Source organism: Gopherus flavomarginatus, chromosome 6 (assembly GCF_025201925.1).
Source record: "Gopherus flavomarginatus isolate rGopFla2 chromosome 6, rGopFla2.mat.asm, whole genome shotgun sequence".
Classification (NCBI taxonomy): domain Eukaryota; kingdom Metazoa; phylum Chordata; order Testudines; family Testudinidae; genus Gopherus; species Gopherus flavomarginatus.
This window is the reverse complement of record NC_066622.1, coordinates 121544826-121567701: the sequence shown is the minus strand read 5'-3', so window position 1 is coordinate 121567701 and position 22876 is coordinate 121544826. Positions and strand designations below refer to the sequence as shown.

At 40.8% G+C, this 22876-nt stretch overlaps 1 protein-coding gene across 7 annotated transcripts in view; it reads right to left on the bottom strand.

Annotated features, from left to right (window-relative positions):
• The window catches only part of ATE1 (arginyltransferase 1), a 180566-nt gene that overhangs the window by 72292 nt on the left and 85398 nt on the right, over positions 1-22876 (bottom strand). For all 7 annotated transcript variants that reach the window (XM_050959005.1, XM_050959009.1, XM_050959003.1 and 4 more), the window contains one exon: positions 15658-15757. In XM_050959005.1, coding sequence (XP_050814962.1) covers positions 15658-15757 — 100 coding nt within the window. The remainder of the gene's footprint in view (positions 1-15657; positions 15758-22876) is intronic.

Below are 22876 nucleotides of genomic sequence, written 5' to 3'. Positions count from 1 at the left end.
AGTTACTGTAAAAGTTCCACAAGAATGTAGCCATAAGCCAAAATAATTTAACGTAATCAAGGCAAAATATGTAAGCTTACTCCAAATGCACATGCCCAAACTAAGTATCACATGAATGACGTAACAATTTAATCTCTATAGAGTTTTTAAACTTATCACTGAATGACTAATTCATATGATTATTTATAAACATATACCACTCGCACAAGACAGATGGAACATTTACATATGCCAGATATTTTATCTTGTTTGAAATTACTTATAGAACATAAAAGAGGAGTTTGAAAATCTCTGAAAAACTATATGGGAATTCGTGTATTTAATGTGTATTCATAAACAAAATATCAGTCTTGTACAAAAGACAACAAATGTGACGATTTAAGAGGGGTTATCCCTCCTCTATCAAGAAAATATCCATTAATATAGCACAGAAGTAATACACACTCCAAAAAACAAAGTTTAATCAAGCATTTCAGCAGAAATTTGTCCTGTGAGTAAGGCATTAGCCAAGTAAATGGTGCCAGGTAGATTACTAGTACAGTAGCAAGTCCACACCATACAAATGTATAGTATTTGAGGCTGAACTCTCTAATGCTTAAATAAGCATATACACTTACAGCCAAAGATGTCTGTTTTCAGACTCATGACCACTAGTTTAGTTATTTCCTCAGAGGAAAAAAGCTGTAATGAATAGGAGACTTGGTCACATACGAGGGAGCAGAGAGGCCCACAAAAAGCTGTGTAACAAGCATTTAATTCATCGCTGATTCAAGCAAACTGGCGTACAAAGTCATAAATGTATTTATTTTCCTTTGTGTCAGCTGTTTTATACTTCAGTTATGTTCAGCTTGGTATAAGGAACAGCCACTGCAGATATGTTTAGAAGAGCACAACTAGAACTGTATGTTTTTGTATTTTTTTCTAAAGGGGCTTCAGTCGACCATAAAAAGGTAGCATTGATCAGCAGTGTTTCAAAAAACTAATATATTAAACAGCCCTAGAGGCGGTTTTCCTGCAGGAGCAGAACAGGATTCCATCTGGTTTCCTCAGTGCAAATGATGCTACTTTGCCCAAACACTACATGAAGCAGTATCTATGTTCAACAAACGCCAATGTTTTATTGAATTACATTTAAAATGTAATTGGTATCACTCGGTGCCTCATCAGAAAAACTATAAGACTTTAGATGTTTCCTTCACAATGACTTTCCATCTTTAATTTTCATCTTTATCTGTGTTGCCCAGTGCAGCTAAGAAAGTGATAAGAAAACCTGTGTCAGGCCTATAATAGTGCTTCCAACAATGTGAAGTGATAAAAGCTTTCATTTTAGGCTAAAGACAAAGTCAAGGCTTTACATTATTTTCCCCCAGACCAGGGCCGGCTCCAGGCACCAGCTGACCAAGCACATGCTTGGGGTGGCCACTTGGGGCGGGGCGGTGCTCGGGTTTGTTTTTTGGGGGTTTTTTTGGTTCAGCCAGGCGGCGCTAGAGGGGGGTTTTTTGGTTTGTTTTTGTTTCGGCTGGGCGGTGCTCGGGGGGGGGCGGGGGCTTGGGCAGCGTGGTGCGGCACTCGGAGGGGACAGGGGGCTTCGACAGCACGGCGCAGTGTTCAGAGGGCTTCAGTGACGTGGTGCTCGGGAGGGCGGGGACTTAAGTGTTTCAGCACGGTGCTCAGAGGGGAGCCGGGGGCTTCGGCGTCGCGTCGCTTGGGGACTTGGGTGGCACGGCACTCGGAGGGGGCGGGGGCGGCGCAGCACTCAAGGGTTGGGCTTGGGTGGCTCAGCGTTCGCGGGGGGCGGGGGGAGATGTTACTGCGGGGCGGCACTCTTTTTTTTTTTTTTGCTTGGGGCAGCAAAAAAGTTAGAGCTGGCCCTGCCCCAGACCCAGCAAATCCTTTGCATGCAGCCGCATTAGGCCCCAAACCAGCAATGAGATTCCTATAGACTTAGGGTTGCCAGGTGTCCAGTTTTTGACCGGAATACCCAATTGAAAAGGGACCCTGGCGGTTCCGGTCAGCAGCGCAGTGGGACTAAGGTGCCTGGCTTGGCTCTGTATGGCTCCTGGAAGCAGTGGTGAGTGCCCTGTCTGGCTCCTAAGCGTAAGGGCAGTCAGGGGGCTCTGGCAATGCACCCACCACAAGCGCCACCATCGCAGCTCCCATTCGCCAGGAACAGGATAGTGCACAGAGACCCCTGGCCATGCCTCCATGTAGGAGCCAGAGGAGGAACATGGCATTGCTTCCGGGAACTGCCTGAGGTAAGTGCCGGCTGGAGCCTGTACCCCCTCCCATCCTCTGAACCCCTCGATCCCAGTCTGAAGCACCCTCCTGCACCCCAAGCCCCTCATCCCCAGCCCCCTCACTCTCAGTTGGAGCCCTCACACCCCCCGTGCCCCAACCCCCCGCTCCAGCCCTGATCCCTCTCCCACACACTGAACCCCTGTCTCAGTCCCAGTCCCAGCCCAGAGCACCCTCCTGCACATCAAACCCCTCATCCTCAGCCCCACCCCTGAGCCTGAACCCCCACACCCTCCGCGTCCCAACCCCTGCCCTAGCTTTGGTCCTTCTCCCGCACACCAAACCCCTCGGTCCCAGCGTGGAACATCCTCCTGCACCTCAAACCCCTCATCCCCAGCCCCACCCCAGAACCCGCAACCACATCCAGAGCCTTCACATTACCCTGTACTCAACCCATGCTCTAGCTCAGAGCCCCCCCCGCACGCTAAACCCCTCAGCTGCATCCCAGAGCCCCCTCCTTCACCTCAATCCCCACCCCAAAGCTTGCAAACCCAGCTGCAGCTCTCACCCCATCCTGCACCCCAAGCCCCTGAAATAGCCCGGTGAAAATGAATGAGGGGCAGGGCAAGGGTGTTGAGTTTTGTGCGAGTATAAAGTTGGCAACCCTATACAGATTCTTGCATTTGTCTGGAGCTCATTACAGGATCGAGGCTTTGGTTGGACTGTGTGCGCAAAAATGAGAATATGGTACACAGTGTCTGGTGAACAGTACTATGCACTGTAACTCTGGAGGGAAAAAAATGAAAAATCGACCAGTAATATTTAACAAAGAACCAGTAAGACAACAAAAAACAAAGCAGGGTTTTTGTTTTTAAAGACATCAACAAACTATCTTCACAGCAATTCAATACGGTGAAAGCAGGGTGGAAACGGATGTTTTGCTCTTCCCTGGTCAGCACTGGCTGCTGATGTTCAGAATAGAGTATCTGCTCTTTACTGTCCACTCTGTGATATACTACCCACAAACAAAACACCTGTAATTAGAAAACAGCTGAGAAAGTGACCTCAAACACCGTACAAGAGTACTATCCCAGGACAACGAGAAATATGTAAAACTATCTACCAGTCATTGCCATTCCACAGAGAACTACATATTTTGTTCCTTTCTCCCACGTCTTTCATCTTCCTCTACTATCCATACAGTTGTTTTTTCCAGGATGTTTTAGAATCATTAACACAGTCTTCCTCAGTTGGGTACTGGTAAAAGAGGATTCTAGCTGAGATAGAGCGAAGGTAGAAACCTAAAATATCCTGTATGGAAGAAAGCAGGAACTTTTTTTTTTTTTTTTTAAAGCAACTGCTAGCCAAAGGATTTGTGTAAAACTAAAATGCAACATAATATATATATTTATTTAATTAACACAATACACCTCTACCCCAATATAACGCCACCCAATATAACATGAATTAGGATATAACGCAGTAAAGCAGCGCTCTGGGGGAGGGGGGGCGGCTGCGTGCTCCAGTGGATCAAATCAAGTTCGATATAATGTGGTTTCACCTATAACGCGGTAAGATGTTTTGGCTCCCCAGGACAGCATTATATCGAGGTAGAGGTGTACCATTTTAACCATGAAAATTTGTATAATAAAATACAGTCCATATACATGTATACCAATCTCACTGGTTTTAAAAGCATCAAGATTATTCATTTTTCCACATGAATGAGTAGTTTTAAAAAAAAAAATCACAACTGCGGTAGATCTAAAAGTTTCAGAATTTTTTTTACAGACTTTCATTTTTCAAGGCCTCTGTCAAAGCAACCTGAACGTTTTTGTTGTTGTTTAAAGTCACATCTGTTTGTAAGCAATCTACTGCATTTCTCTGCACACAGAATGGCTACACAGTTATCTTGACACTTGCTCAGGAAGGACCTATGCAAGAGGAAAGGGGTGGATTTTGGAAGCACTATAAATGTAAAAGGTTATTAGAACGTGTCCACTATGTATACATTTGGTTAAAGATAAAAGCAAAAATGTCTCCCTGGCAAAGTAGGAAGTGAAAAGCAAAACCAACAATATTTGATAAACATTCCAGCTGAATAGTTCAGATCTCTATATGAACCTTCATGTATCAGAAAACAAGTTGGAAATCTTGCATGAAATTCTATATTTGCTTGCTCTGGATGGGTTGAAACCCCATGTGATGGAATGTTCACCCCTCAATAGCCTGTGGTTCAGAGGGGGATAAGTAACTGACAATTCACATCTGAGGGAGAATTAGGCTTGACAAACACTGATTAAGGATGGAGCCCAGCTGGGCAGGAGCAGGTGGGGCTAGTATAACACCAGGAAATGAGGGCAGATGGTGGCTACACTCTGGAAGTCTGTAGTCACTCCTGTGGCTTAGAGAGGGAAAGGAGACGCAGGGTAAGGGATCCCAGCCCTGAAGAAAGGGTTTACCCAGAAGGGTGATATAGCAGAAAAGGGCTCCAGGAAATGGTAGCAAGGTTTGGGACAGCACAGACGTTGGCCACTGATTTAAGTATCTCTGAACTGGAATCCAGAATAGTAGGGGAACCCAAACCCACCCACCCACCAGTCACTGGGGAAGTGGCATAACTTTGAGTTGGAGAAGTGCCAGGAATGATACCCGCTCAACCAGTCCGGTGAGACTTTGATTCCCCGGAAGGGAAACACTATAGTTACTTGGCCAGTGGGCCAAGCCACAAAGAGGGATCATCGTGACTCACATTGACCCAGAGACAGCAGAAGGGGAGGTGAAAGGCCCAGTGAACTATATTAGGACTAGTCTTGGGAAGGTAATGAAGAATTTATGAAAAATGCTAAGGTATAAGGCATAGATTGTGTCCCTCCAGCCCTTACAGTGTCCCAAATCACTTTGGTCAAGGAAAATTCAGTAAGGGGGAAGACAAACTCCCGGGTAAGAATTTAAATATATTAAGTTTGGCAGAATTTTCTATAACTGCACCACTGAATAATGTCCACCTTGAGTAGGAGGATTTTAAAGGAGATGTTATTGTGGGCATTAGAAACCCTCTTCCTGCTGATACTTTAATAGGCAATAATACTTTAACTATGGCTAAGCAGATTAATGTAATTGGTCACAGCCAGAAAAAATATGGCACTAGCTCACCTGCTTTGTCCGTAGACAGAACGGAGGGCTAGGGAGGGGGAATGCCCACACCCCTTTGTCAGATGAGAGATTTGAAAATTCCACTGCTTTGCCAGAGTCTGCTCTGAAATTAAGTGGGAGTCCAAAGGAGGTGAAGAGTACTTCTGGCACCTTAGAGACTAACAAATTTATTTGGGCATAAGCTTTTGTGGGCTAAAACCTACTTCATTGGATACATGCAGTGGAAAATACAGTAGGAAGATATATACACAGAGAACATGAAACAATGGGTGTTAGAAGTGTAAGAGATTAAAGGGCTCCAGCAATTCTCTTTGCAGTCATTGCCAGCATCAAGGAGGTGTTTGCAGAGTGTACAGGGCCAGCTTTAGGAACTGCGGGGCCCGATTCGAATACCTGGAGGCAGTCCGGGTCGACAGCAGCACTGGGTCCTTCCCTCGTTTCGGGTCTTCCACGGCACTAAAGGACCCCACACTGCCAAAATGCTGCCCAAGACCCGGAATGAGTTAAGGACCCATGCCACCAAAGACCTGGACTGCTGCTGGGTGAGTAAAAAAAAATTAAAAAGGCGCCTATGGCATGGGACCCTCTTAGGTGCGGGGCCCGATTCCGGGGAATCGGCCAATAGCCGGCCCTGAGACCGTCTATAGATATTGTAGGGCCTCTCACTAAAAACCTTCCAGGAAGAGAGAGAAAGAAATATATACTTGTTGTGGTGGATTCTGCCACCAGCTACCCAGAAGCCATAGCTCTACCTAATGCAGAAGCTGAGATGGTGGCTACTGTCACAATCACTTTTTTCAGCAGAGTATGTTTCCCAAAAGAAATCTTGTCAGACCATGGTGCAAATTTCATATCTGTAGTTTTCAAAAAGTTATGGGAATTGTGTGGAATGAGGCACAAAGGCTGCCCCTTATTGGCCAGAAACTAATGGTCTGGTGAAAAGATGTAATGGGTCTTTGAAAGCTATGCTGAAGGTGAAAGAATGGCTGGGATATTACTCCTTTATTTGTTATTCACACATAGAAGTGTTCCCAAAGAACTACTGGCTGTGCCCCCTTTGAACTCCTTACGGGAGACATGTGAGGAGATCCCTAGATTTGACTCAAGGGTCTTGGTAGGGTAGTGCAGAGGAGATAGGACAGTCTGTAGGGAAGGATGTCATTCATTTTAAAGAGAATTTAAAGGCTATGATGGACTTAATACAGCAAATCCCTGGAAGGAGTCAGGTGGTTCAAAAAGCTTGTTATGATAGGTATGCTGAAGGCAGACCATTTGGCATAAGTGATTTGGTATTAGCATTGATTCCAGTGAAGAACAAAATATGAGCGTGTTGGAAAGAATCTTTTGAGGTGATAGAAAGAATGAGGTCACTTATATAAGGAAACCCCATGACAGGGTACCTGTGCATATAGTGTCTATAGATGAAAAGAAGATAGCAGTGAATCTGATCTGTTACGCTGATGAGGGAACGTTTACTGTCCCCTTAATTGATTTTGTCAGGGAGAATAAGGAAGAAGTTCCTCTGGAGAGCACTGAGATCTGGGAGGGTGTGAGCCCCACCCAAAAGCAGATGTTAGACCTTTTGCAACACCACAGGCAGGTATTTTCTAACCGGTCTAACTGACAAGATTGTACTTTCCATTGAAACTACAGGGCTTCCCCCTGCTCCTAGCAAAGCATATCGTTCTAAAGGAGAAATGCAGAAGAAAATTCAGGAGGAAGTGGGAAACATTCTGGATATGGAGGTGATTACTAAATCAAAAAGCCCCTTGGGATCTCCAATTGTGATGGTACCTAAAAGGGATAAAATCAGGACATTGTGTGTGGACTTTAGGAAGTTAATAGCTATCACTCAACCTGACCCGTATTCCACACCTTGAATAGAGGACCTACTGTATCTATTTGGGCAGTGGAAAACTCATAAGCACACTGGATTTGACTTGTGGGTAATTGGCAGTAATTGATAATTGTCCCTTAGATGTTGATGCCCAGGAAAAATCAACTTTTACAGTGGAATCAGGAAGTCATCTTATGTCATTTCCATTTAAAAGGAAGCAACACTTTGAATTCTCTCTTTAACCTACTTTCAAAAAGTCATAATAGATAAGCTTCCAAGCATTGTACAGACATTAATTTGTAAACTATGTAAGGGGAGGGTCTACACTTAAAATGCTTCTCCCATTGGCGTAGTTAATCCACCTCTCTGAGAGGCGGTAGCTATGTCAATGGTAGAGCTGCTCCTGTTGACACAGCACTATCTACACAGGGACTAGGTCAGTATAACCATCGCTCAGGGATGTGGATTTTTCATGCCCTTAGTGATGAAGTTATACCAATATAGGTCTCTAGTATAGACCTAGCCTAATAGATATCATCCTCATTTTACAGTATATGAGAGTCAAAATGTTCAGCAGTGACTAGCGATTTTGAGTGCCCAACCTGAGACATTTTTAAAAGTGCCTGATTCTCAGAAAATGCTGAGCAATACATTCTAAAAATTGGGCTCTTTTAAAGTGTCACGGTTTGGGCAACCAAATATTGAGGCATCCAAACTCACTGTTGAAAATCTTGGCCAGACAGATCGAGTGATTTTTCCAAAAACCACAGTGTGTTTCAATGCCAAAACCAGTAATGTAACTCAGGAGTAGTCCTGATTGCCAGTCCCTAATCAAAAACACTAAACAGAACACATGGGGTAAATTCACAGCTTTCAAACTATGGGGATCTAAACAGAAGTGAATGTTGACTAGTGTAGAGTAGTATCCTAATCACCGGAAAAGTCTACTGAAGAAAAGCACTTTCCACTCTCTTCCCCATCATACTACATGAATCTTATATTCTTGTCCAGATAAATGTTGTTTAGCCTTTAGATAACTGATCAGGAGTCAAGGCTTCTGGATTCTAACCCCAGCTCACTGCATGACTGCAAATCCCAATCTGTGTGTTCAATACCTCATTTGTAAACTGGATATACTGCACTACACATGGGGTTTTAGCTCAAGTTCGTACAGTGATTTCAAGATATAATTTCCATGTATTATTATTCCACAAGTGGAGGGCTGATATACACTTCTTTGCTCTCTTAACTTGATATTACAGATTTCTAGAGTGGTGGCAGCTGTAACAAAGGTTGAGGTCAGAGAAGTTACACGTTGTCTGCATTCATTATAACTGATGCTACTATTAGAAGGCAGTCAGTCAGTCTGGAAGAGATCTAATTTGTCATTGAAGGACAAACCAGGAGTGTTTATTCTGCTGCTACAGCACCTGTTAATTTTAGTTTGTCTTTTACCAAGCCCATGAGAAATCAAACATTGTATGCTGGAGTTTCCTTCGGGGGGGGGTGGGGGGCGGAGAGAGAGAGGATTATTGTATGAGAGTGTAACAATTTTTCTGTGTATAAACTATGATTCTCAGTTAAGAAAAAAGAATAGATTCCTGTGATCTGAGCTAATTATTCCATCACATAATGTAACTGGTTTTGCAGCATGTTTCTGGTATCGCACTATGTAACTATTTATTTGTGTATGTTTTGATGTACATTTACTGTTACAAATAAACCAACAAAACATTCAACCCTGGAAACTCAATAAAAACATTTAATAGATTTAAGTAGGCTTAGTCTTAAATCCTCCAATTTTCCCTCCAAAGCAATCTCTTATCTCATTTCCATTTTCCAATGTTAGGCTAAGTATTAACATGATAAAAAATGGCTGGTTGATAACTGATTAGATTCTGAATAAAGAATCCATCACAAGGGTACAAAAGCTAGCTCTATTTTGTGTGGTGCTAGTGAAGTACTTTGCAATCTTTTCAGAACTTCACTGGCAGAGTCACAACAGCATGAGGCTGTAAGCAACATCCTGTTGGACTGTACCGTGTTGTGGTTATTTCATTTCTGTCTATGCAGCAAATCCAAGTTTACTGAAAAGGTTAACTAAATTCCCTGGTCAGGGAACTGTGAAAAAGCCAGGACTTCTGGGAATTAGAGAGCCAACTCTAGATTTCGCGGATGTGAAATTGCAGACTACTACTGAACATATTTTCACAGTTGCAGAAGTGATGTTGAATTCCCTAAAAATCAGCCACAGAAATTGGCTCTGAAGCTCTGCCGAATTCCAGGGGCACTGCTTATGACCACAGTCAGTCTGAGGTATTTAGTTTAAGAATGATTAATCACAGATGAATTGGCCTTTTGTTTCTTTTCTGCCATTTCAGAGCCCTTTCTAGTGTTCCATCTATCTGATGTCTGGCCACGTCATGATACTAAAGTAGACTGTTTGAAATAATTCCATTTACTTTGGCCTGCATACAAGTCTGGATAAAGAGTTTAGTCAAAACACCTCTTGATATCAGAGAATGTCCTTAAAACAGTACACAGAGATAGCATGCAAGAAGCTATTAACTCTGTTTCACACTTTAAAGTACTTCAGTTTTTATTTACAAACACTTAAACACATAGTTTATGCAAAAGCAGATCATTGGCCAAAGTAAGTGACAATGTGAAATAAAATTAATTTGCATGCAACTATTAGAGTTGAAGGACCCTGGGAAAAGAGGGCAAGCAAGCTCAGTCTAAAACAACACAAAATAAAATAAAACTCTATTTTATAGTCAATGTAGAATAGAAGTTAAAAAACAGAGAAGCAAACTACACACTAATTGTTGAAACCAGAACAGCAGTTCTCCATTCTGAATTACGAAGCAGGAAGCAGCAAATGGAGGCTCAATAGAGAGAAAGAAAGGATCCTTCCCAAGGATCTCTCTGGAGTGACTGTTAGCTGAATTTGGTTATTTGATCTCGTAACTGTACCAGTTATCACAGACCTTTAACTGGGAAACATTAACAGTTGTTAAAATACACGGGAACAGTCTGAAACCACCATTACTATAAAATAAAATGCCTTTTTGTGCTTGGAGCTTTGTCACAGACTCCAAAAGGAGTAAGAAAAAAAGGCACCATGCATTATGAATCTTGGAGAGCATTTTTTAACATGGAAAAGCAGCAAAGAATCCTGTGGCACCTTATAGACTAACTGACGTTTTGGAGAATGACCTTTCGTGGGTGAATATCCACTTCGTCAGATGCATGTGACCCACCCACAAAAGCTCATGCTCCAAAACGTCTGTTAGTCTATAAGGTGCCACAGGATTCTTTGCTGCTTTTACAGATCCAGACTAACACGGCTACCCCTCTTATACTTTTAACATGGAAACACTGACATTCTTGAACATTCCAGCAGACTACTTTTTCCAACATAAAAACCATCCCATTTAACAGAGTAAGTCTGAAAAGTTTTACCAGAAGGACATGAGGTTGCATAGAAAAGTTTTAGTTCCACCCTAAAATAAATGGAATAATATCACTGCTTAATGTTTATTCATTGTATTTTTTCCACACACTAACATATTGGTTAACTAGCTTACAGAAATCCTTAAGTTTGTGCTTTATGGGGGTTTTATTTCACCAATTAATAAATATTAACCCATTATGGAAGCAAATCTGGAAAGTGATAAGAATATTAAAAACTCATATGACAAGGTTTTTGAACATTCCTGTCCCCCACTTCCAGTTTAACAATAATTTAATTGGTACTATAACTACTGTTCTAAGACACATTTACAGTCAAATGGGAGATCTGAAAGGTGGAGGTGTCAAACATTACTCCTTTTTAATAACTACCGTAACTACATGTCTGATTCCCAGGGCTGAAAAATTATCCTTTAGTCATTCAACCCTTTGCCTGGAAGTCAGAATAGTTAAGTGTTGTTATAGTGCCATGGGACTTAGGTTCAGAGGATTCTATTTCCCTATGTTCTAGCCTCTGACCTTCAACGAGCATTACACACTATTTCTCACCGTGTGCCAAGAGTCATATGAGCATTTGTGGAAACAGCATCTCATGAATGAAAAGGGCCCAAATTTACTATTAAAGATATAACGTATTCATTGTCCGTACAGACTTGCTCAGCATTGCTAAAAACAATACTTGTGTTAAGCCCAGGCTATACTTAAAGGAGGTTGTCCAAACCAAGATACTCTTGCATAAGGATTTACATTAACTATAAAAATATAGTACACAGAAGATATACAATACATAGGCCTCTAATTTTAATTCAGCAAAATTCACTTCAGATGCCCAATTACCATGGTGATGAGTATAAAAACTAGAGATGGGGCAACCTCCCATCCGCTCTCCATGTTGCACACAATGCAATAAAGCACTTACTTACAAAGGAAAAAGGAAACCATTATTATATCGTGACTACACAATATTATTCTGTTCTAAAATGTTTAAGTTGGAATATTACATGGTCTCAACAACAGAAACAATGTCCAAAAGAGATATGGTCAGCGATCAGCATTCCATAAAAGTGCCGAGTCAGAACAGGGTTCTAGCGTTTACGAATGAGAGTTTACATTCTCCGCTTTGAGTCACATTTTTTATTAAAGATTTTAAAATGCTCACCAGGGCAGTAGGCACTTTGCATAATATGGTCTCTTTTTAATCTGAACACAACCAATTAAGGCCCCAATCCTGGAGTGTGACTCATGAAAGCAGACTGCTACATGCACGCAGTATCCAGTTATTTCAACAGCAGACCGCCCTCATGGATCATAACACACAGGATCAAGGACTTCCATTTTACATCCACATGAAGTGCAACACTACCACAAGCTCACTAAATCATAACAACATAATCACTCTGATACATCCCAGGTCATCAGCCACCTCTTCCCCAAACACCGTGGGAAAACTGTAGTCTTAGCAAACCATTTAGGAGATCAAAAGATTTGAACTCTGGCAGATGAGATGATTCAGGTAGAGTCTGAATTCCAAAACTGAAGTTTCTTCACTGAAAATATTCTGCTAGCAGCACCTTTCTTTAAAACCAAGGGGGGATCAAAAGACTTGATATATCAACTGCAGCAGCATAGCACAGAAAGAAGGGAGGTCACCCATGAAACCTATCCCAACCCTTTTTGTACTTTATTGGTTAAAAGCAATAACATCTTCAACTTCAGCTGGGTCCTGCGCTTATTGGCAGATTTGCTCACCTCAGTGATCATTCCCACAATCTGGATCAACTTCTCCTGTGTCTGATCAGGAGTTGGGAGGTTTGGGGGGAACCCGGGCCCGCCCTCTACTCTGGGTTCCAGCCCAGGGCTCTGTGGACTGCAGCTGTCTATAGTGCCTCTTGTAACAGCTGCACGACAGCTACAACTCCCTGGGCTACTTCCCCATGGGCTCCTCCAAACACCTTCTTTATCCTCACCACAGGATCTTCCTCCTGGCATCAGATAACGCTTGTACTCCTTAGTCCAGCAGCACACCCTCCCCCTCTCAGCTCTTTGTGCCTCTTGCTCCCAGCTCCTCACACGCACTTCCTCTCCTCTGGTTCCTTCTCACCTGACGGGAGTGGCCTCCTTTTTAAACCCAGGTGCCCTGATTAGCCTGCCTTGATTGGCTGCAGGTCATCTAATCAGCCTGTCTGCCTTAATTGGTTCCAGCAGGTTCCTGATTACTCTAGTGCAGCTCCTGCTCTGGTCACTCAGGGAACAGAAAACTACTCATCCAGTGACCAGTATATTTGCCCTCTACCAGATTCCTGTACTCCACTGGTCTGGGTCTGTCACAATAGATATTCCCTTTTAAAGTCACTACTTAATAGGTGAATAGCCACATGGTGAACTACATTCAGTTTCTAAACGGTCTCAAAATGTACAACCCTGCAGAGCAGATTATAGGATGACTGGTTCTCTCAGCACTCCCTCACCCTCATCTTCTCTCTCCCATCATTTGAGTGTGCTCACCATGACATCAGCTGAACAGCTTCTAGTCACATTTCTTCATATTTTTCCAGACTGGCATCATTGGAAGAAGGGAGTTATTAAAACCAGGACTAAGCAGAGTATTCAATTTAACACCAACATGTCAAATTAGAAATTTCTTGTGTAATTATTTAATCCCTAAAACCACCATCAGTCATATATAAAACCATTACTCACTCCATAGGAGAGATTTCAATGCTTTGTTTTAAGATTTGTTTCCAGAGTATTACTCTTAGTAATGAGGGAGGTATTACAGAATTAATGTCAAATTGGTTTGCAATGACATCATATGTGGTGATTGTTCAGTGTAAAACCTGAAACCTTTTCCATAAATCTTCACTCTCCCTCCTCTCCTGCTATTGCATATGTTCTGTGTAGGTATAGTTTTTTGGGGGGGATTTTTTTGTTTTTTTAAATGTCTTTCTGATACTGCAAATGCAAAATTTCAAGTTGGGACATGTAAAGTAGTCTAAAAATACCGAGGTATATAGGTTTAAATAAGGACCGAGTATCCTCTAGCAATCCCACTGATGTCAAAAGAGTCGCTCAGGTGTAACTGAGGACAGAATTTGGTTCCAAGTAACTAAAAAGGGCATAGAATATCAAATCAGCCCTACTTCCATGGCAGGAATGTAATAAGAAACAGTGTGCAAGCTGGAAGCATCTACAAAAGGTCAAATTTTCACTGGAGTCAGTTTAAACAACAAACAGTAGAATTTACCTCACTAGAACTCAGGCTACATTATGGTTAGCAATATAACTGCAAAAAGGCTGTGGAAGTCAGTCATACATTTGCACCATTTAGTCTTTACAGTATGATAGCTTGTTGGTTACTTCAGTACATTGGCTGGTATGTGAGCTTTCTTCAAACCTGGGATGCAAAGTTTATCTTGTTCAGTAAAGTAACTGCCAGTGGCTGACAGGTGATTCTTAATAATTTTATCCTAAAGAGTTGAGACAGAGTGTTTGTCTTATCAGTTATAAATAGGTGTCTCTTCTTATTCAGATACTTTATTAAGTTGAGTACATTCCTCTACAAATGTTGTATTGCATAATATATTAGAGATGTTAAACTCTGGTGCCTTAATGGTTATGAGTCATCCCAAATGTCTGATGTGCACCAAAAGTCATGGCAAATAATTAAAACCCATAATTTCAGCTACTGATGTGACAGTCTAAGGAGACATGAAGACAGAGGTGGTACTCTGCTATCCACTGACTTGTCTACCTCAAAAATAACTATTTCTTTGCTTTGGCTGGTGAATGCAGATGATAAACTGATGCTGGCAAAGGAAAAAGGGATGATCACTTTTTTATACGAGGGAGAAATGAGTAATTGTCTGCTAAGGAGAAACAAGTAATCATGGACGCATGCTGAACATGTGTCACAGCAAAATTGAGATGGTTCTTGCTTCATTTTCAATTAGACAGCTTAGAAAGCTCACAAGCGTTTTTAGACATTAAAGAGCCCTCGTATCAGAAACTGAAATCTCAGCAGGTCTATTTGCATCCTTTCTACCAATTAGTGTTCAAAATAAATGCACCTCTGACTGCGTTCAAACTTTACATTCATTATTTTTGAACAGATATTAAAAGAAGTGGCAATGAGCCTTTTACCTTCCGCTGTATTCCTTTAAGCTGCTAGAAAAAGACGTTTCAGCTAGCAAAAGAAATGTATTAATAGGACACATTTATTTTGCTATGCTTCATTGTTCTGTAGACTTTTTGGAAAAAATACAACAAAATTGAGATCACCAGCTCAGTAGGAGTCAAAAAAGAACTTACATTCACAGAGATAATGAGAACACCAAAAATAGAAGGGACAAAAACCCTCACGTTTCAGGACATACGCTGATCTAAACTTATGGGTTGGTTATTCCAAACTCTCTACTATGGGATTCTTGCACCTTTTTCTGAGCAATCTGCTTCTGGACACTATCTGAAACACAATACTCAACTAGGTGCCCACTGGGTTTGTTCCAGTACAGCACTTCCTGTGTCCCTATTACAAAAAATGAAATGGGAGAAACTCAAGCATACCCAAGACTCATGCAGGTATGTTGTTGTTGCCCAACATTTCCACCTTCAGTCCCGTGATTTTTTTAAAAAAAGATAAGAATACACTGTATGACATGTTGCAAATCTGAGACACTCAGGTAACCAATCATATGACATACTGATATCTGACATCCTTGAAAATGTCTCCTAGCGAAAGAAATGTTAAGCCAACTTGTAATAAATACCACATACAAATAAATTTGCAAAAAAAATTAACTTTTAAGCCAAGTTAAAAAGTAGCCAACATTCGACTGTAACCCTGCAAAGTTCATGTTAAAATCCAGTATGAGAATTATAAAATAGTACTATGATCACAGTCAGACATTTCAAACAGCATGAAATATGCTAATATAGTAATAAAAATATAATTTTACCTTATATTTCATTTTAGGACATGAATGAATGTAGAAACCCATATAGTAATAGCACAGCTCAGAAGCTTTTTCATGAAGTTGCCTCGTGAAAGCAATTTCCCTGTGAAAGTGAAGAAAAGGGAATAATTGTGAATCAAGTCTTCATAGATATATGTACCCTCTTTATGAAAGAAATACATTACAGTTCCCTAACTCATGGCTTAAGTAAAGGAGAAAACTCTAGTCAAATAAAGAATGAAAATTGTAAACTCAAAAGCAGTTTTATTTCAAAACCACAAAAACTCAAAACACCATTTCGAGCAAAAGAGCCTCATTTTTGGCCTACCAATTGGTTGATCTGAAATTCAAATACAGGAGGTTAAAGGCACCCATTTAACAGGTTTCTTGTTAATATTCATGCTCATTGGAGTTCTATAGAAATCTGGCCCAGTCATTGTATAGTGACAGGCTAAAATAGTACAGGCAAACATCAGAGCATTTTTAAAATCAACGGTGTGTGTGTTCTAGTGATTTATATGCAAATATCCCTATCTTCATGCAGCGAAAGCTATTTTTCACATATATATTGCCTGTTTGTAGGACTTCCTCATGTAAATTAGGAGAGAAAAGCATCACAATACTTCACAATAAGTTTCTCTTTTTATTATCTGACACTGGGCACTGCTCCTATAGTAAAGGTTTTGTCAGTGTTTCCAGTACAATGCTCTTTTTTAAAACATTTGTAACTTGGAAGTTTAAATTTGCATCTGGCTGAAACTTGGATGGAAGCTCACCAGTGTCTACTGGATCTGTGTGTCCCTGTGTATTTGAGAAGGAAAGGGGATAAGCTATATTTTGTTTTAATTTAGAATCATAGAATATCAGAGTTGGAAGGGACCTCAGGAGATCATCTAGTTTAATCCCCAGACAGATTTTTCCCCAGATTCCTAAATGGCCCCCTCAAGGATTGAACACAAAACCATGGATTTAGCAGACCAATGCTCAAACCACTGAGCTATGCCTCCCCTCAATTACTAATGGGGATATTGAGATGCTAATATGTTTAACTTTTTTAAAATTACAAGATGCTTACATATAATGGAAACTAAGTGCGTCAAATATTTTATTAAATGTTCTCTATACCTACGCATATATTCAATTCAAATAGAAAATAGTTGGACATGGCTGCATAGGGCTGGTCCTTTCAGATGAGACAAGGAGCAATGCACCTGTCATACGCTCCGTTAAGGATGAATGAGCTAACCCAGTTCCACCTACGAGTAGTTAATTATCTAAGCAGCTGGGTAGCAGCTAATTAGAAACACTTGGGCCTTATAAAATGGCTGAGTAGAGTCTGGCACTTGGAACCACAGGGAGCGAGCAGGCTCTCATGTAAGGTCCTGAGCCAGCCCCTTAAAGGAAAAAGTAATTCCAGAGGGAATGGCTTGGGGGCCAGCACTATAACCCAGAGCAGAAAAAGACAAGGGCAATCCAGATAGGGACTGGGGAAAGGGCCCAGAAAGGGACTGAAGAGAAGCCACAAAGGGCGGAAGAACCTTGTTGTTTGTTGGCACTCTTTAGTTTCTTGTTTTGTGACTTAGTTGGAGGATTAAGACACCTCTCTAGAACTGACTAGAGCATAAACAGCCAAGATGACCCACCATGAGGTGAGAAACCGAGGTAGGGAGTGACTACATGCAACACAAGGCTAACCGGAGGTGATACAGGGCATCCACTTTTCAAGACAGAAACCAATTTCTGCATATGTTTAAAATCCAGCCAAATAAAAGGGCATTTAAGAGCTTAGTATGAATACTACAAGCAAAATAAAACCTTTTAAAAGTAATTACAATGTGACTTAAGTAATGTTAATATTTCCATTCAGATTACTTTGGGCCCAATGAACAACTGCTAAACAAAAGTTAGCATTTAAAATGAAAAACAGTATCTTTATATTTTAAAATCTTTTTAATTATAATTTTTGTTTTTTCTTATGGAACCATGTTGACTGTTGATTCAATCAGATGAATGCAGGAGTGGTCTTAGTTAAGGCTGGCACTCCATCTTTAATTTACATATCATACAACTGTGCAATCCATATACAGTCCATGTAAAAGGGATAATGGAGCCCTTTAACTACCTTTTATAAAACAGCAATGTATGACCTTTTAAAAATTATGCACACTTAGTAAAAGTACAGTATACTTGTGAGTTATATACCCCTACTGTGTACAGATTAAATAAATTAACATAAAACTCTTAACTAGCATTTCAATGCTACATAAAATAGTTCAACTAGAACTTGAAATATATTTGTTTTATCAAAAATTTTAGAGTATTGTGAAGTGTTAATTTTCATGACATTAGGCGGTATTCAAAAGAGGGTGAATTTCATTCTGGGAATGGGAATAATGCAATTCTCAGTGTATTTTTGATCAGTTTATATCATGTAGTGAAAATCATTAATGCTGATATCTTACTAGTAACTTTCTACTCCTCTCCTTGTTCTTTGTTGTGTTTCTAGGTTACTTAGTCAACTTCAAATCTCTTCCTTTCTACAGACTCAGCAGCATAAATTCTCAACAGCATATAGTGGAAGTGACAAAACTAATGTAGTTCCAATCTCCTCAGAGTAAAATTGGTAACAGGTTTTATAATATCAGGTTCCTTTGCGATTTCCTAAATTCTCTCTAACCATGTGAGTGTGTGCGTGCGCACGTGTGTGTGTAAGAAGAGTAACACTATGTTGGCCCCTTCTAATACTGTTGGGAATTCAGCTTTACTGCCTCAAATGCAGCACGATTTATAAGCTGGCCTCTTAGCTTGTTGCGCCATGAAAATGTGTTGTGCCTACATAAAGTTTAGAATTTATTATGTAGGAAATTTAAATCATTTGAAACATTCACATGCACAGTCTACGTCAATCTATTGTTAAACAATGCAATGTGATACATACAAAAAATATAAAAACAGTCTTCAAATACGGCATTTTTTCATTGTTCAGCAACTTTGAAAAATTCAGGTACTGTTTATTTAGTTGCCTTACTTTGTGCAACATAATTTCGGCTGATGAAGTATTCAGTGAGTCTAGTAATGGTCTCTGCTTAAATAATATTGACAGTTTGGGAAAGTTTTTTTTTTTATGTAAAACTTATAACTTCTGGTTGAAGTTTAAAAAATTACTGTATCACTGAATGCATCAGTGTATACTCTAGCAGCCATTTGCTAACTGGATGTGTGTCATGTACCACCCAGACTAGGTCAGGGGAGGTGTGACAGGAACAATTATAAGCTATTAACCTAAATGCAATGGTCTTCCATTCAGATGGAGGCATCCTAAAAGAACGAGATGGCTGCAGCCTAGAGGAAATCAGTTCTCCCCATGCTGTCTATGGGGGTTAGGGAGGGTGGGCCTGAGCAAGTCTCTAGCAGGGAAGGGAAAAAAAATAATGAAGTCAAGGGTGTTAGGAGCTGCTGTTAAAAAGTGACATGTTTACCCAGCAGTCCAGGAGAGCGATCCAAACATTATGAAGACTTGGTGGATGGGAAATGTGTAGAGATCGGTGTGTACCTAGATCTGTGTATTTCTTGTGCTTTCACTATGAGTGAAGTGTGATTGGTTTAGAGAGTCCTCTGAAAAGTCTGTATGTTACTTATTTCAATCATCACATACTCCTGAAGTGTTAACTATAAGCCAGAGTACCCAAGAGGGTGGAGCTCTGAGGAAGATGTGCTTGAGCAACTGGGGCATCCCTGATAGTGGTGCCAGGAGTCATGCATATTACACCTGGTGTGTATCACTGGCAGGGGCAGGGCCACAGGAGAGGAGCAAAGGGGCATTTGGCCCCAACCCTATTTGAAATGGCCCCTCAAACAGAGTGGCATTGCAACCTGGTGCTTCATGCCATAACACCAAACATTGAAATTTGGTCATCATGGCGAGGCAACTGGGCCAAACCAGAATGGTGCCATGCTAGGTGAAAAGTGAAAGTGGTTCAGTCATGCATACCATGTGAACATTTTTTGAGAGAGCTGGACTGAAAAGTCCCATTCCCTAGAAGCTGTACCAGAGACTATGCCTGAGAAGTGTGCCCAAGAAACCAGAGACTGTAGCCGGAGCGTGCCCAGACCCAGGGGAGCTTAAAAGTATGTGGATCCAGTGCATTGGTCCATATACAGCAACCAGGCGAGTGTGTTTCATGTAAACAAAAAACACTTTCACAATAATTGGAAATAAAAAAATTGAGGGAATAATATTTTTAAATTGCAGAGGGCTTTGTTCCTCCCCATAGACGTCTTTAAATGGTAAGAGCCTAATTTCTCCAACAAGTGCCTCAGACATATACAGAGGTAAACTAATCAGTATGGATTTAATCCTGCAAACATTCCCATAAGTGGTACCATGCTTATTTCCATAGTCCAGACATACCACCATAAGGTTGATAGTCAATGTAAGGATTTAAACTTCATAGCTTTACTGTATCAAGTTTTGTAAAATCAAATCTAGTAAGATACTGAACCTGGAAATTTATTTACTAAATTTATGCTACTGAAGTGGGAGGCTAAGCAACTCAAAAAATTATTATGCTATAGGAAAACATGATCTCATTGTGCACTCTTGTTTGCCTCCCTGTTCTATACATAGTAACTCATGTAAAGGTGTCCGTTCTGTGCAGAAACACAGAGCGTCTCCATCATTAAAAAAATTAAGGTTAAAATATCTTTTCAAATAGTAAAGGTTTATAAAGATTCTGTTTTGACCACTATGCAATGTGATTAGGGATCTTTTGCAAATGACAAATTGGCAAGTGTAGACAATCAGTAATGTCAGGAAATCTTAAAAGTGCGTTCCTTGTGTTTAAGCCTTCAACTCTCTCGAAAAATCATGTGTAGGCAAATAAAATATTTTAAAATCGTTACTGTTATGCAGCATTACATTAACTGAGCACACCACACAACTAACAAGACCTAGTTCCAGTTCAGTTTCCTCTCACATCCTGCTCCGTAACTTATGATTTTGCCCAATCCTCTCCCCCATTGTCTTTTACTCTCAGTCTTGACTGTGCATTTTTTCATTCTATTGTTAGAAGAGCCTCTCACTAAGCAACTTCACTCTTCTAAACTCATTTATTTCATCTCGCTTTACAACGTGCTCTTCTGCTGCCACTTAGTTAATAGTTTGTATTATGCCTGTTTAAATCAGGGTATAAGCTCCTCCAGGCCAAAGACCTTGCCTTCTTCACATATGCATTTCTAAAATGTCATATACATTAATAAGGAACATTGTGACCGTCATATGCAGATGGTTAAGGGTTAATATCTCTTTACCTGTAAAGGGTTAAGAAGCTCAGTAAACCTGGCTGACACCTGACCAGAGGACCAATAGGACGACAAGATATTTTCAAATCTTGGTGGAGGGAAGTCTTTGTTTGTGCTTTTTGTTTTGTTCATTGTTCGCTCTTGGGACTAAGAGAGACCAGACCTACATCCAGGCTCTCCAAACCTTTCTGAATCAGTCTGTCATGTGTCAAAATTGTAAGTAATAGCCAGGAAAGGCGGATTAGTCTTATGTTTGTTTTCTCAACTTGTGAATGTTCCTTTTTGCTGGACGGATTTTTACCTCTGTTTGCTGTAACTCTGAATCTAAGGCTGGGGGGGCGGTCCCTCTGGTCTATATGAAATTGAGTACCCTGTAAAGCATTTTCCATCCTGATTTTACAGAGATAATTTTTACCTTTTTTTCTTTCTTTAATTAAAAGTTTTCTTTTTAAGAATCTGATTGTTCTTCCTTGTTTTAAGATCCAAGGGGATTGGGTCTGAACTCACCAGGGACTGGTGGGGGGAAAGGAAGGGGGATAGTTAATTCCTCCTTGTTTTAAGATCCAAGGAGTTTAAATCTGTGTTCACCAGGGAATTGGTGAAGCCTCCCAAGGCAACCCAGGGAGGGGAAAGTCTGGAGGGGGGGGGGGGACAAGGAGTGCGCCAGACACTGAATTTCTGGCTGGTGGCAGTGTTACCAGATCTAAGCTAGTAATTAAGCTTAGAAGCGTTCATGCAGGTCCCCACTTTTGTACTCTAAAGTTCAAAATGGGGAAAGAAACCTTGACAGTGACATCATACACCAAGTGAGACAGAAACATAGGTCCCTGCCCTCAGGAGCTTAGATACTACAGGTACCACTGATATATCGATACAATACAGCAGGTACACGAAAATACATACAAAGCTATACAGAGAATAGTGTCAGCACATATCCTCAAAGTGCCTCATAGTACATGTGGATTTTCAGAAAAAAATTGACAGATATAAAGATAAGAGCTTAGTATTCACCTACTCTTGCTCTCTCTCTATAGGGTCTCCAATCTTCAACTAGTTTCCCACCTACTGCATTCTTAATGATTAAACAAACAATGGGAAACTGGTGTATGCAGTGTATTTGTAGCCATTCTGGTTCCAGGATATTAGAGAGACAAGGCAGGTGAAGTAATATCTTTTATTGGACCAACTTCTGTTGATGAGAGAGACAAGCTTTCGAGTCACACACAAATGAAGAGGAGCTTTTCTCATTTATCAACAGAAGTTGATTGAATAAAAGATGCTACCTCACCCAGCTAGTCTCTCTATGGGAAACGTGTTATTAGTTATTTTCATTTGGGCTAGAATACCTCTAAATGTATTTTGTATATTTACTTACTTGTTTTGGAAACCCTATATGCTTTTCTAGAGCTAATGCAGGCAAATGAGCTGAGCAGCAGTTTTCTGTTGGTGCCCTGAAAATACCCTTTCACTATCAATGCAACCCTAACTTCTGAGAACTTTTGATACTGGTTGTTTGTGATGAACATGAGGAGAATTAATGTGTGACATGGTCAAACTGATGAGCTAGGAAGATGACTTTTTCATCAGCATATTTAAAGGTTTTAAGGAAGACAAGCGAGCACTTGCCAAAACCAGAAAGGTGGTGGTTGCAGTAGTCAAGATGCAAGATTACGGAGGGCCCAGCTGAGAGTTTTAACTGTGTGGATGAATATGTACAGTTGGATCTTAAGAGGAGTTGTACAGGAAGAAGCAGCAAGATTTAGGTATGTCCTGGACTTCAGAGTCTAGAAAGAGTGAGCCAGAGATGAAGTGGAGAATACAGGCCTTAATGAGAAAAAGGAAGGATGCTGTCCATGATGACTGAAAAAACAGGAACCATGTATCGGGAGGAAGGGGGTGGGGAGACAAGAGATCAGTTTTG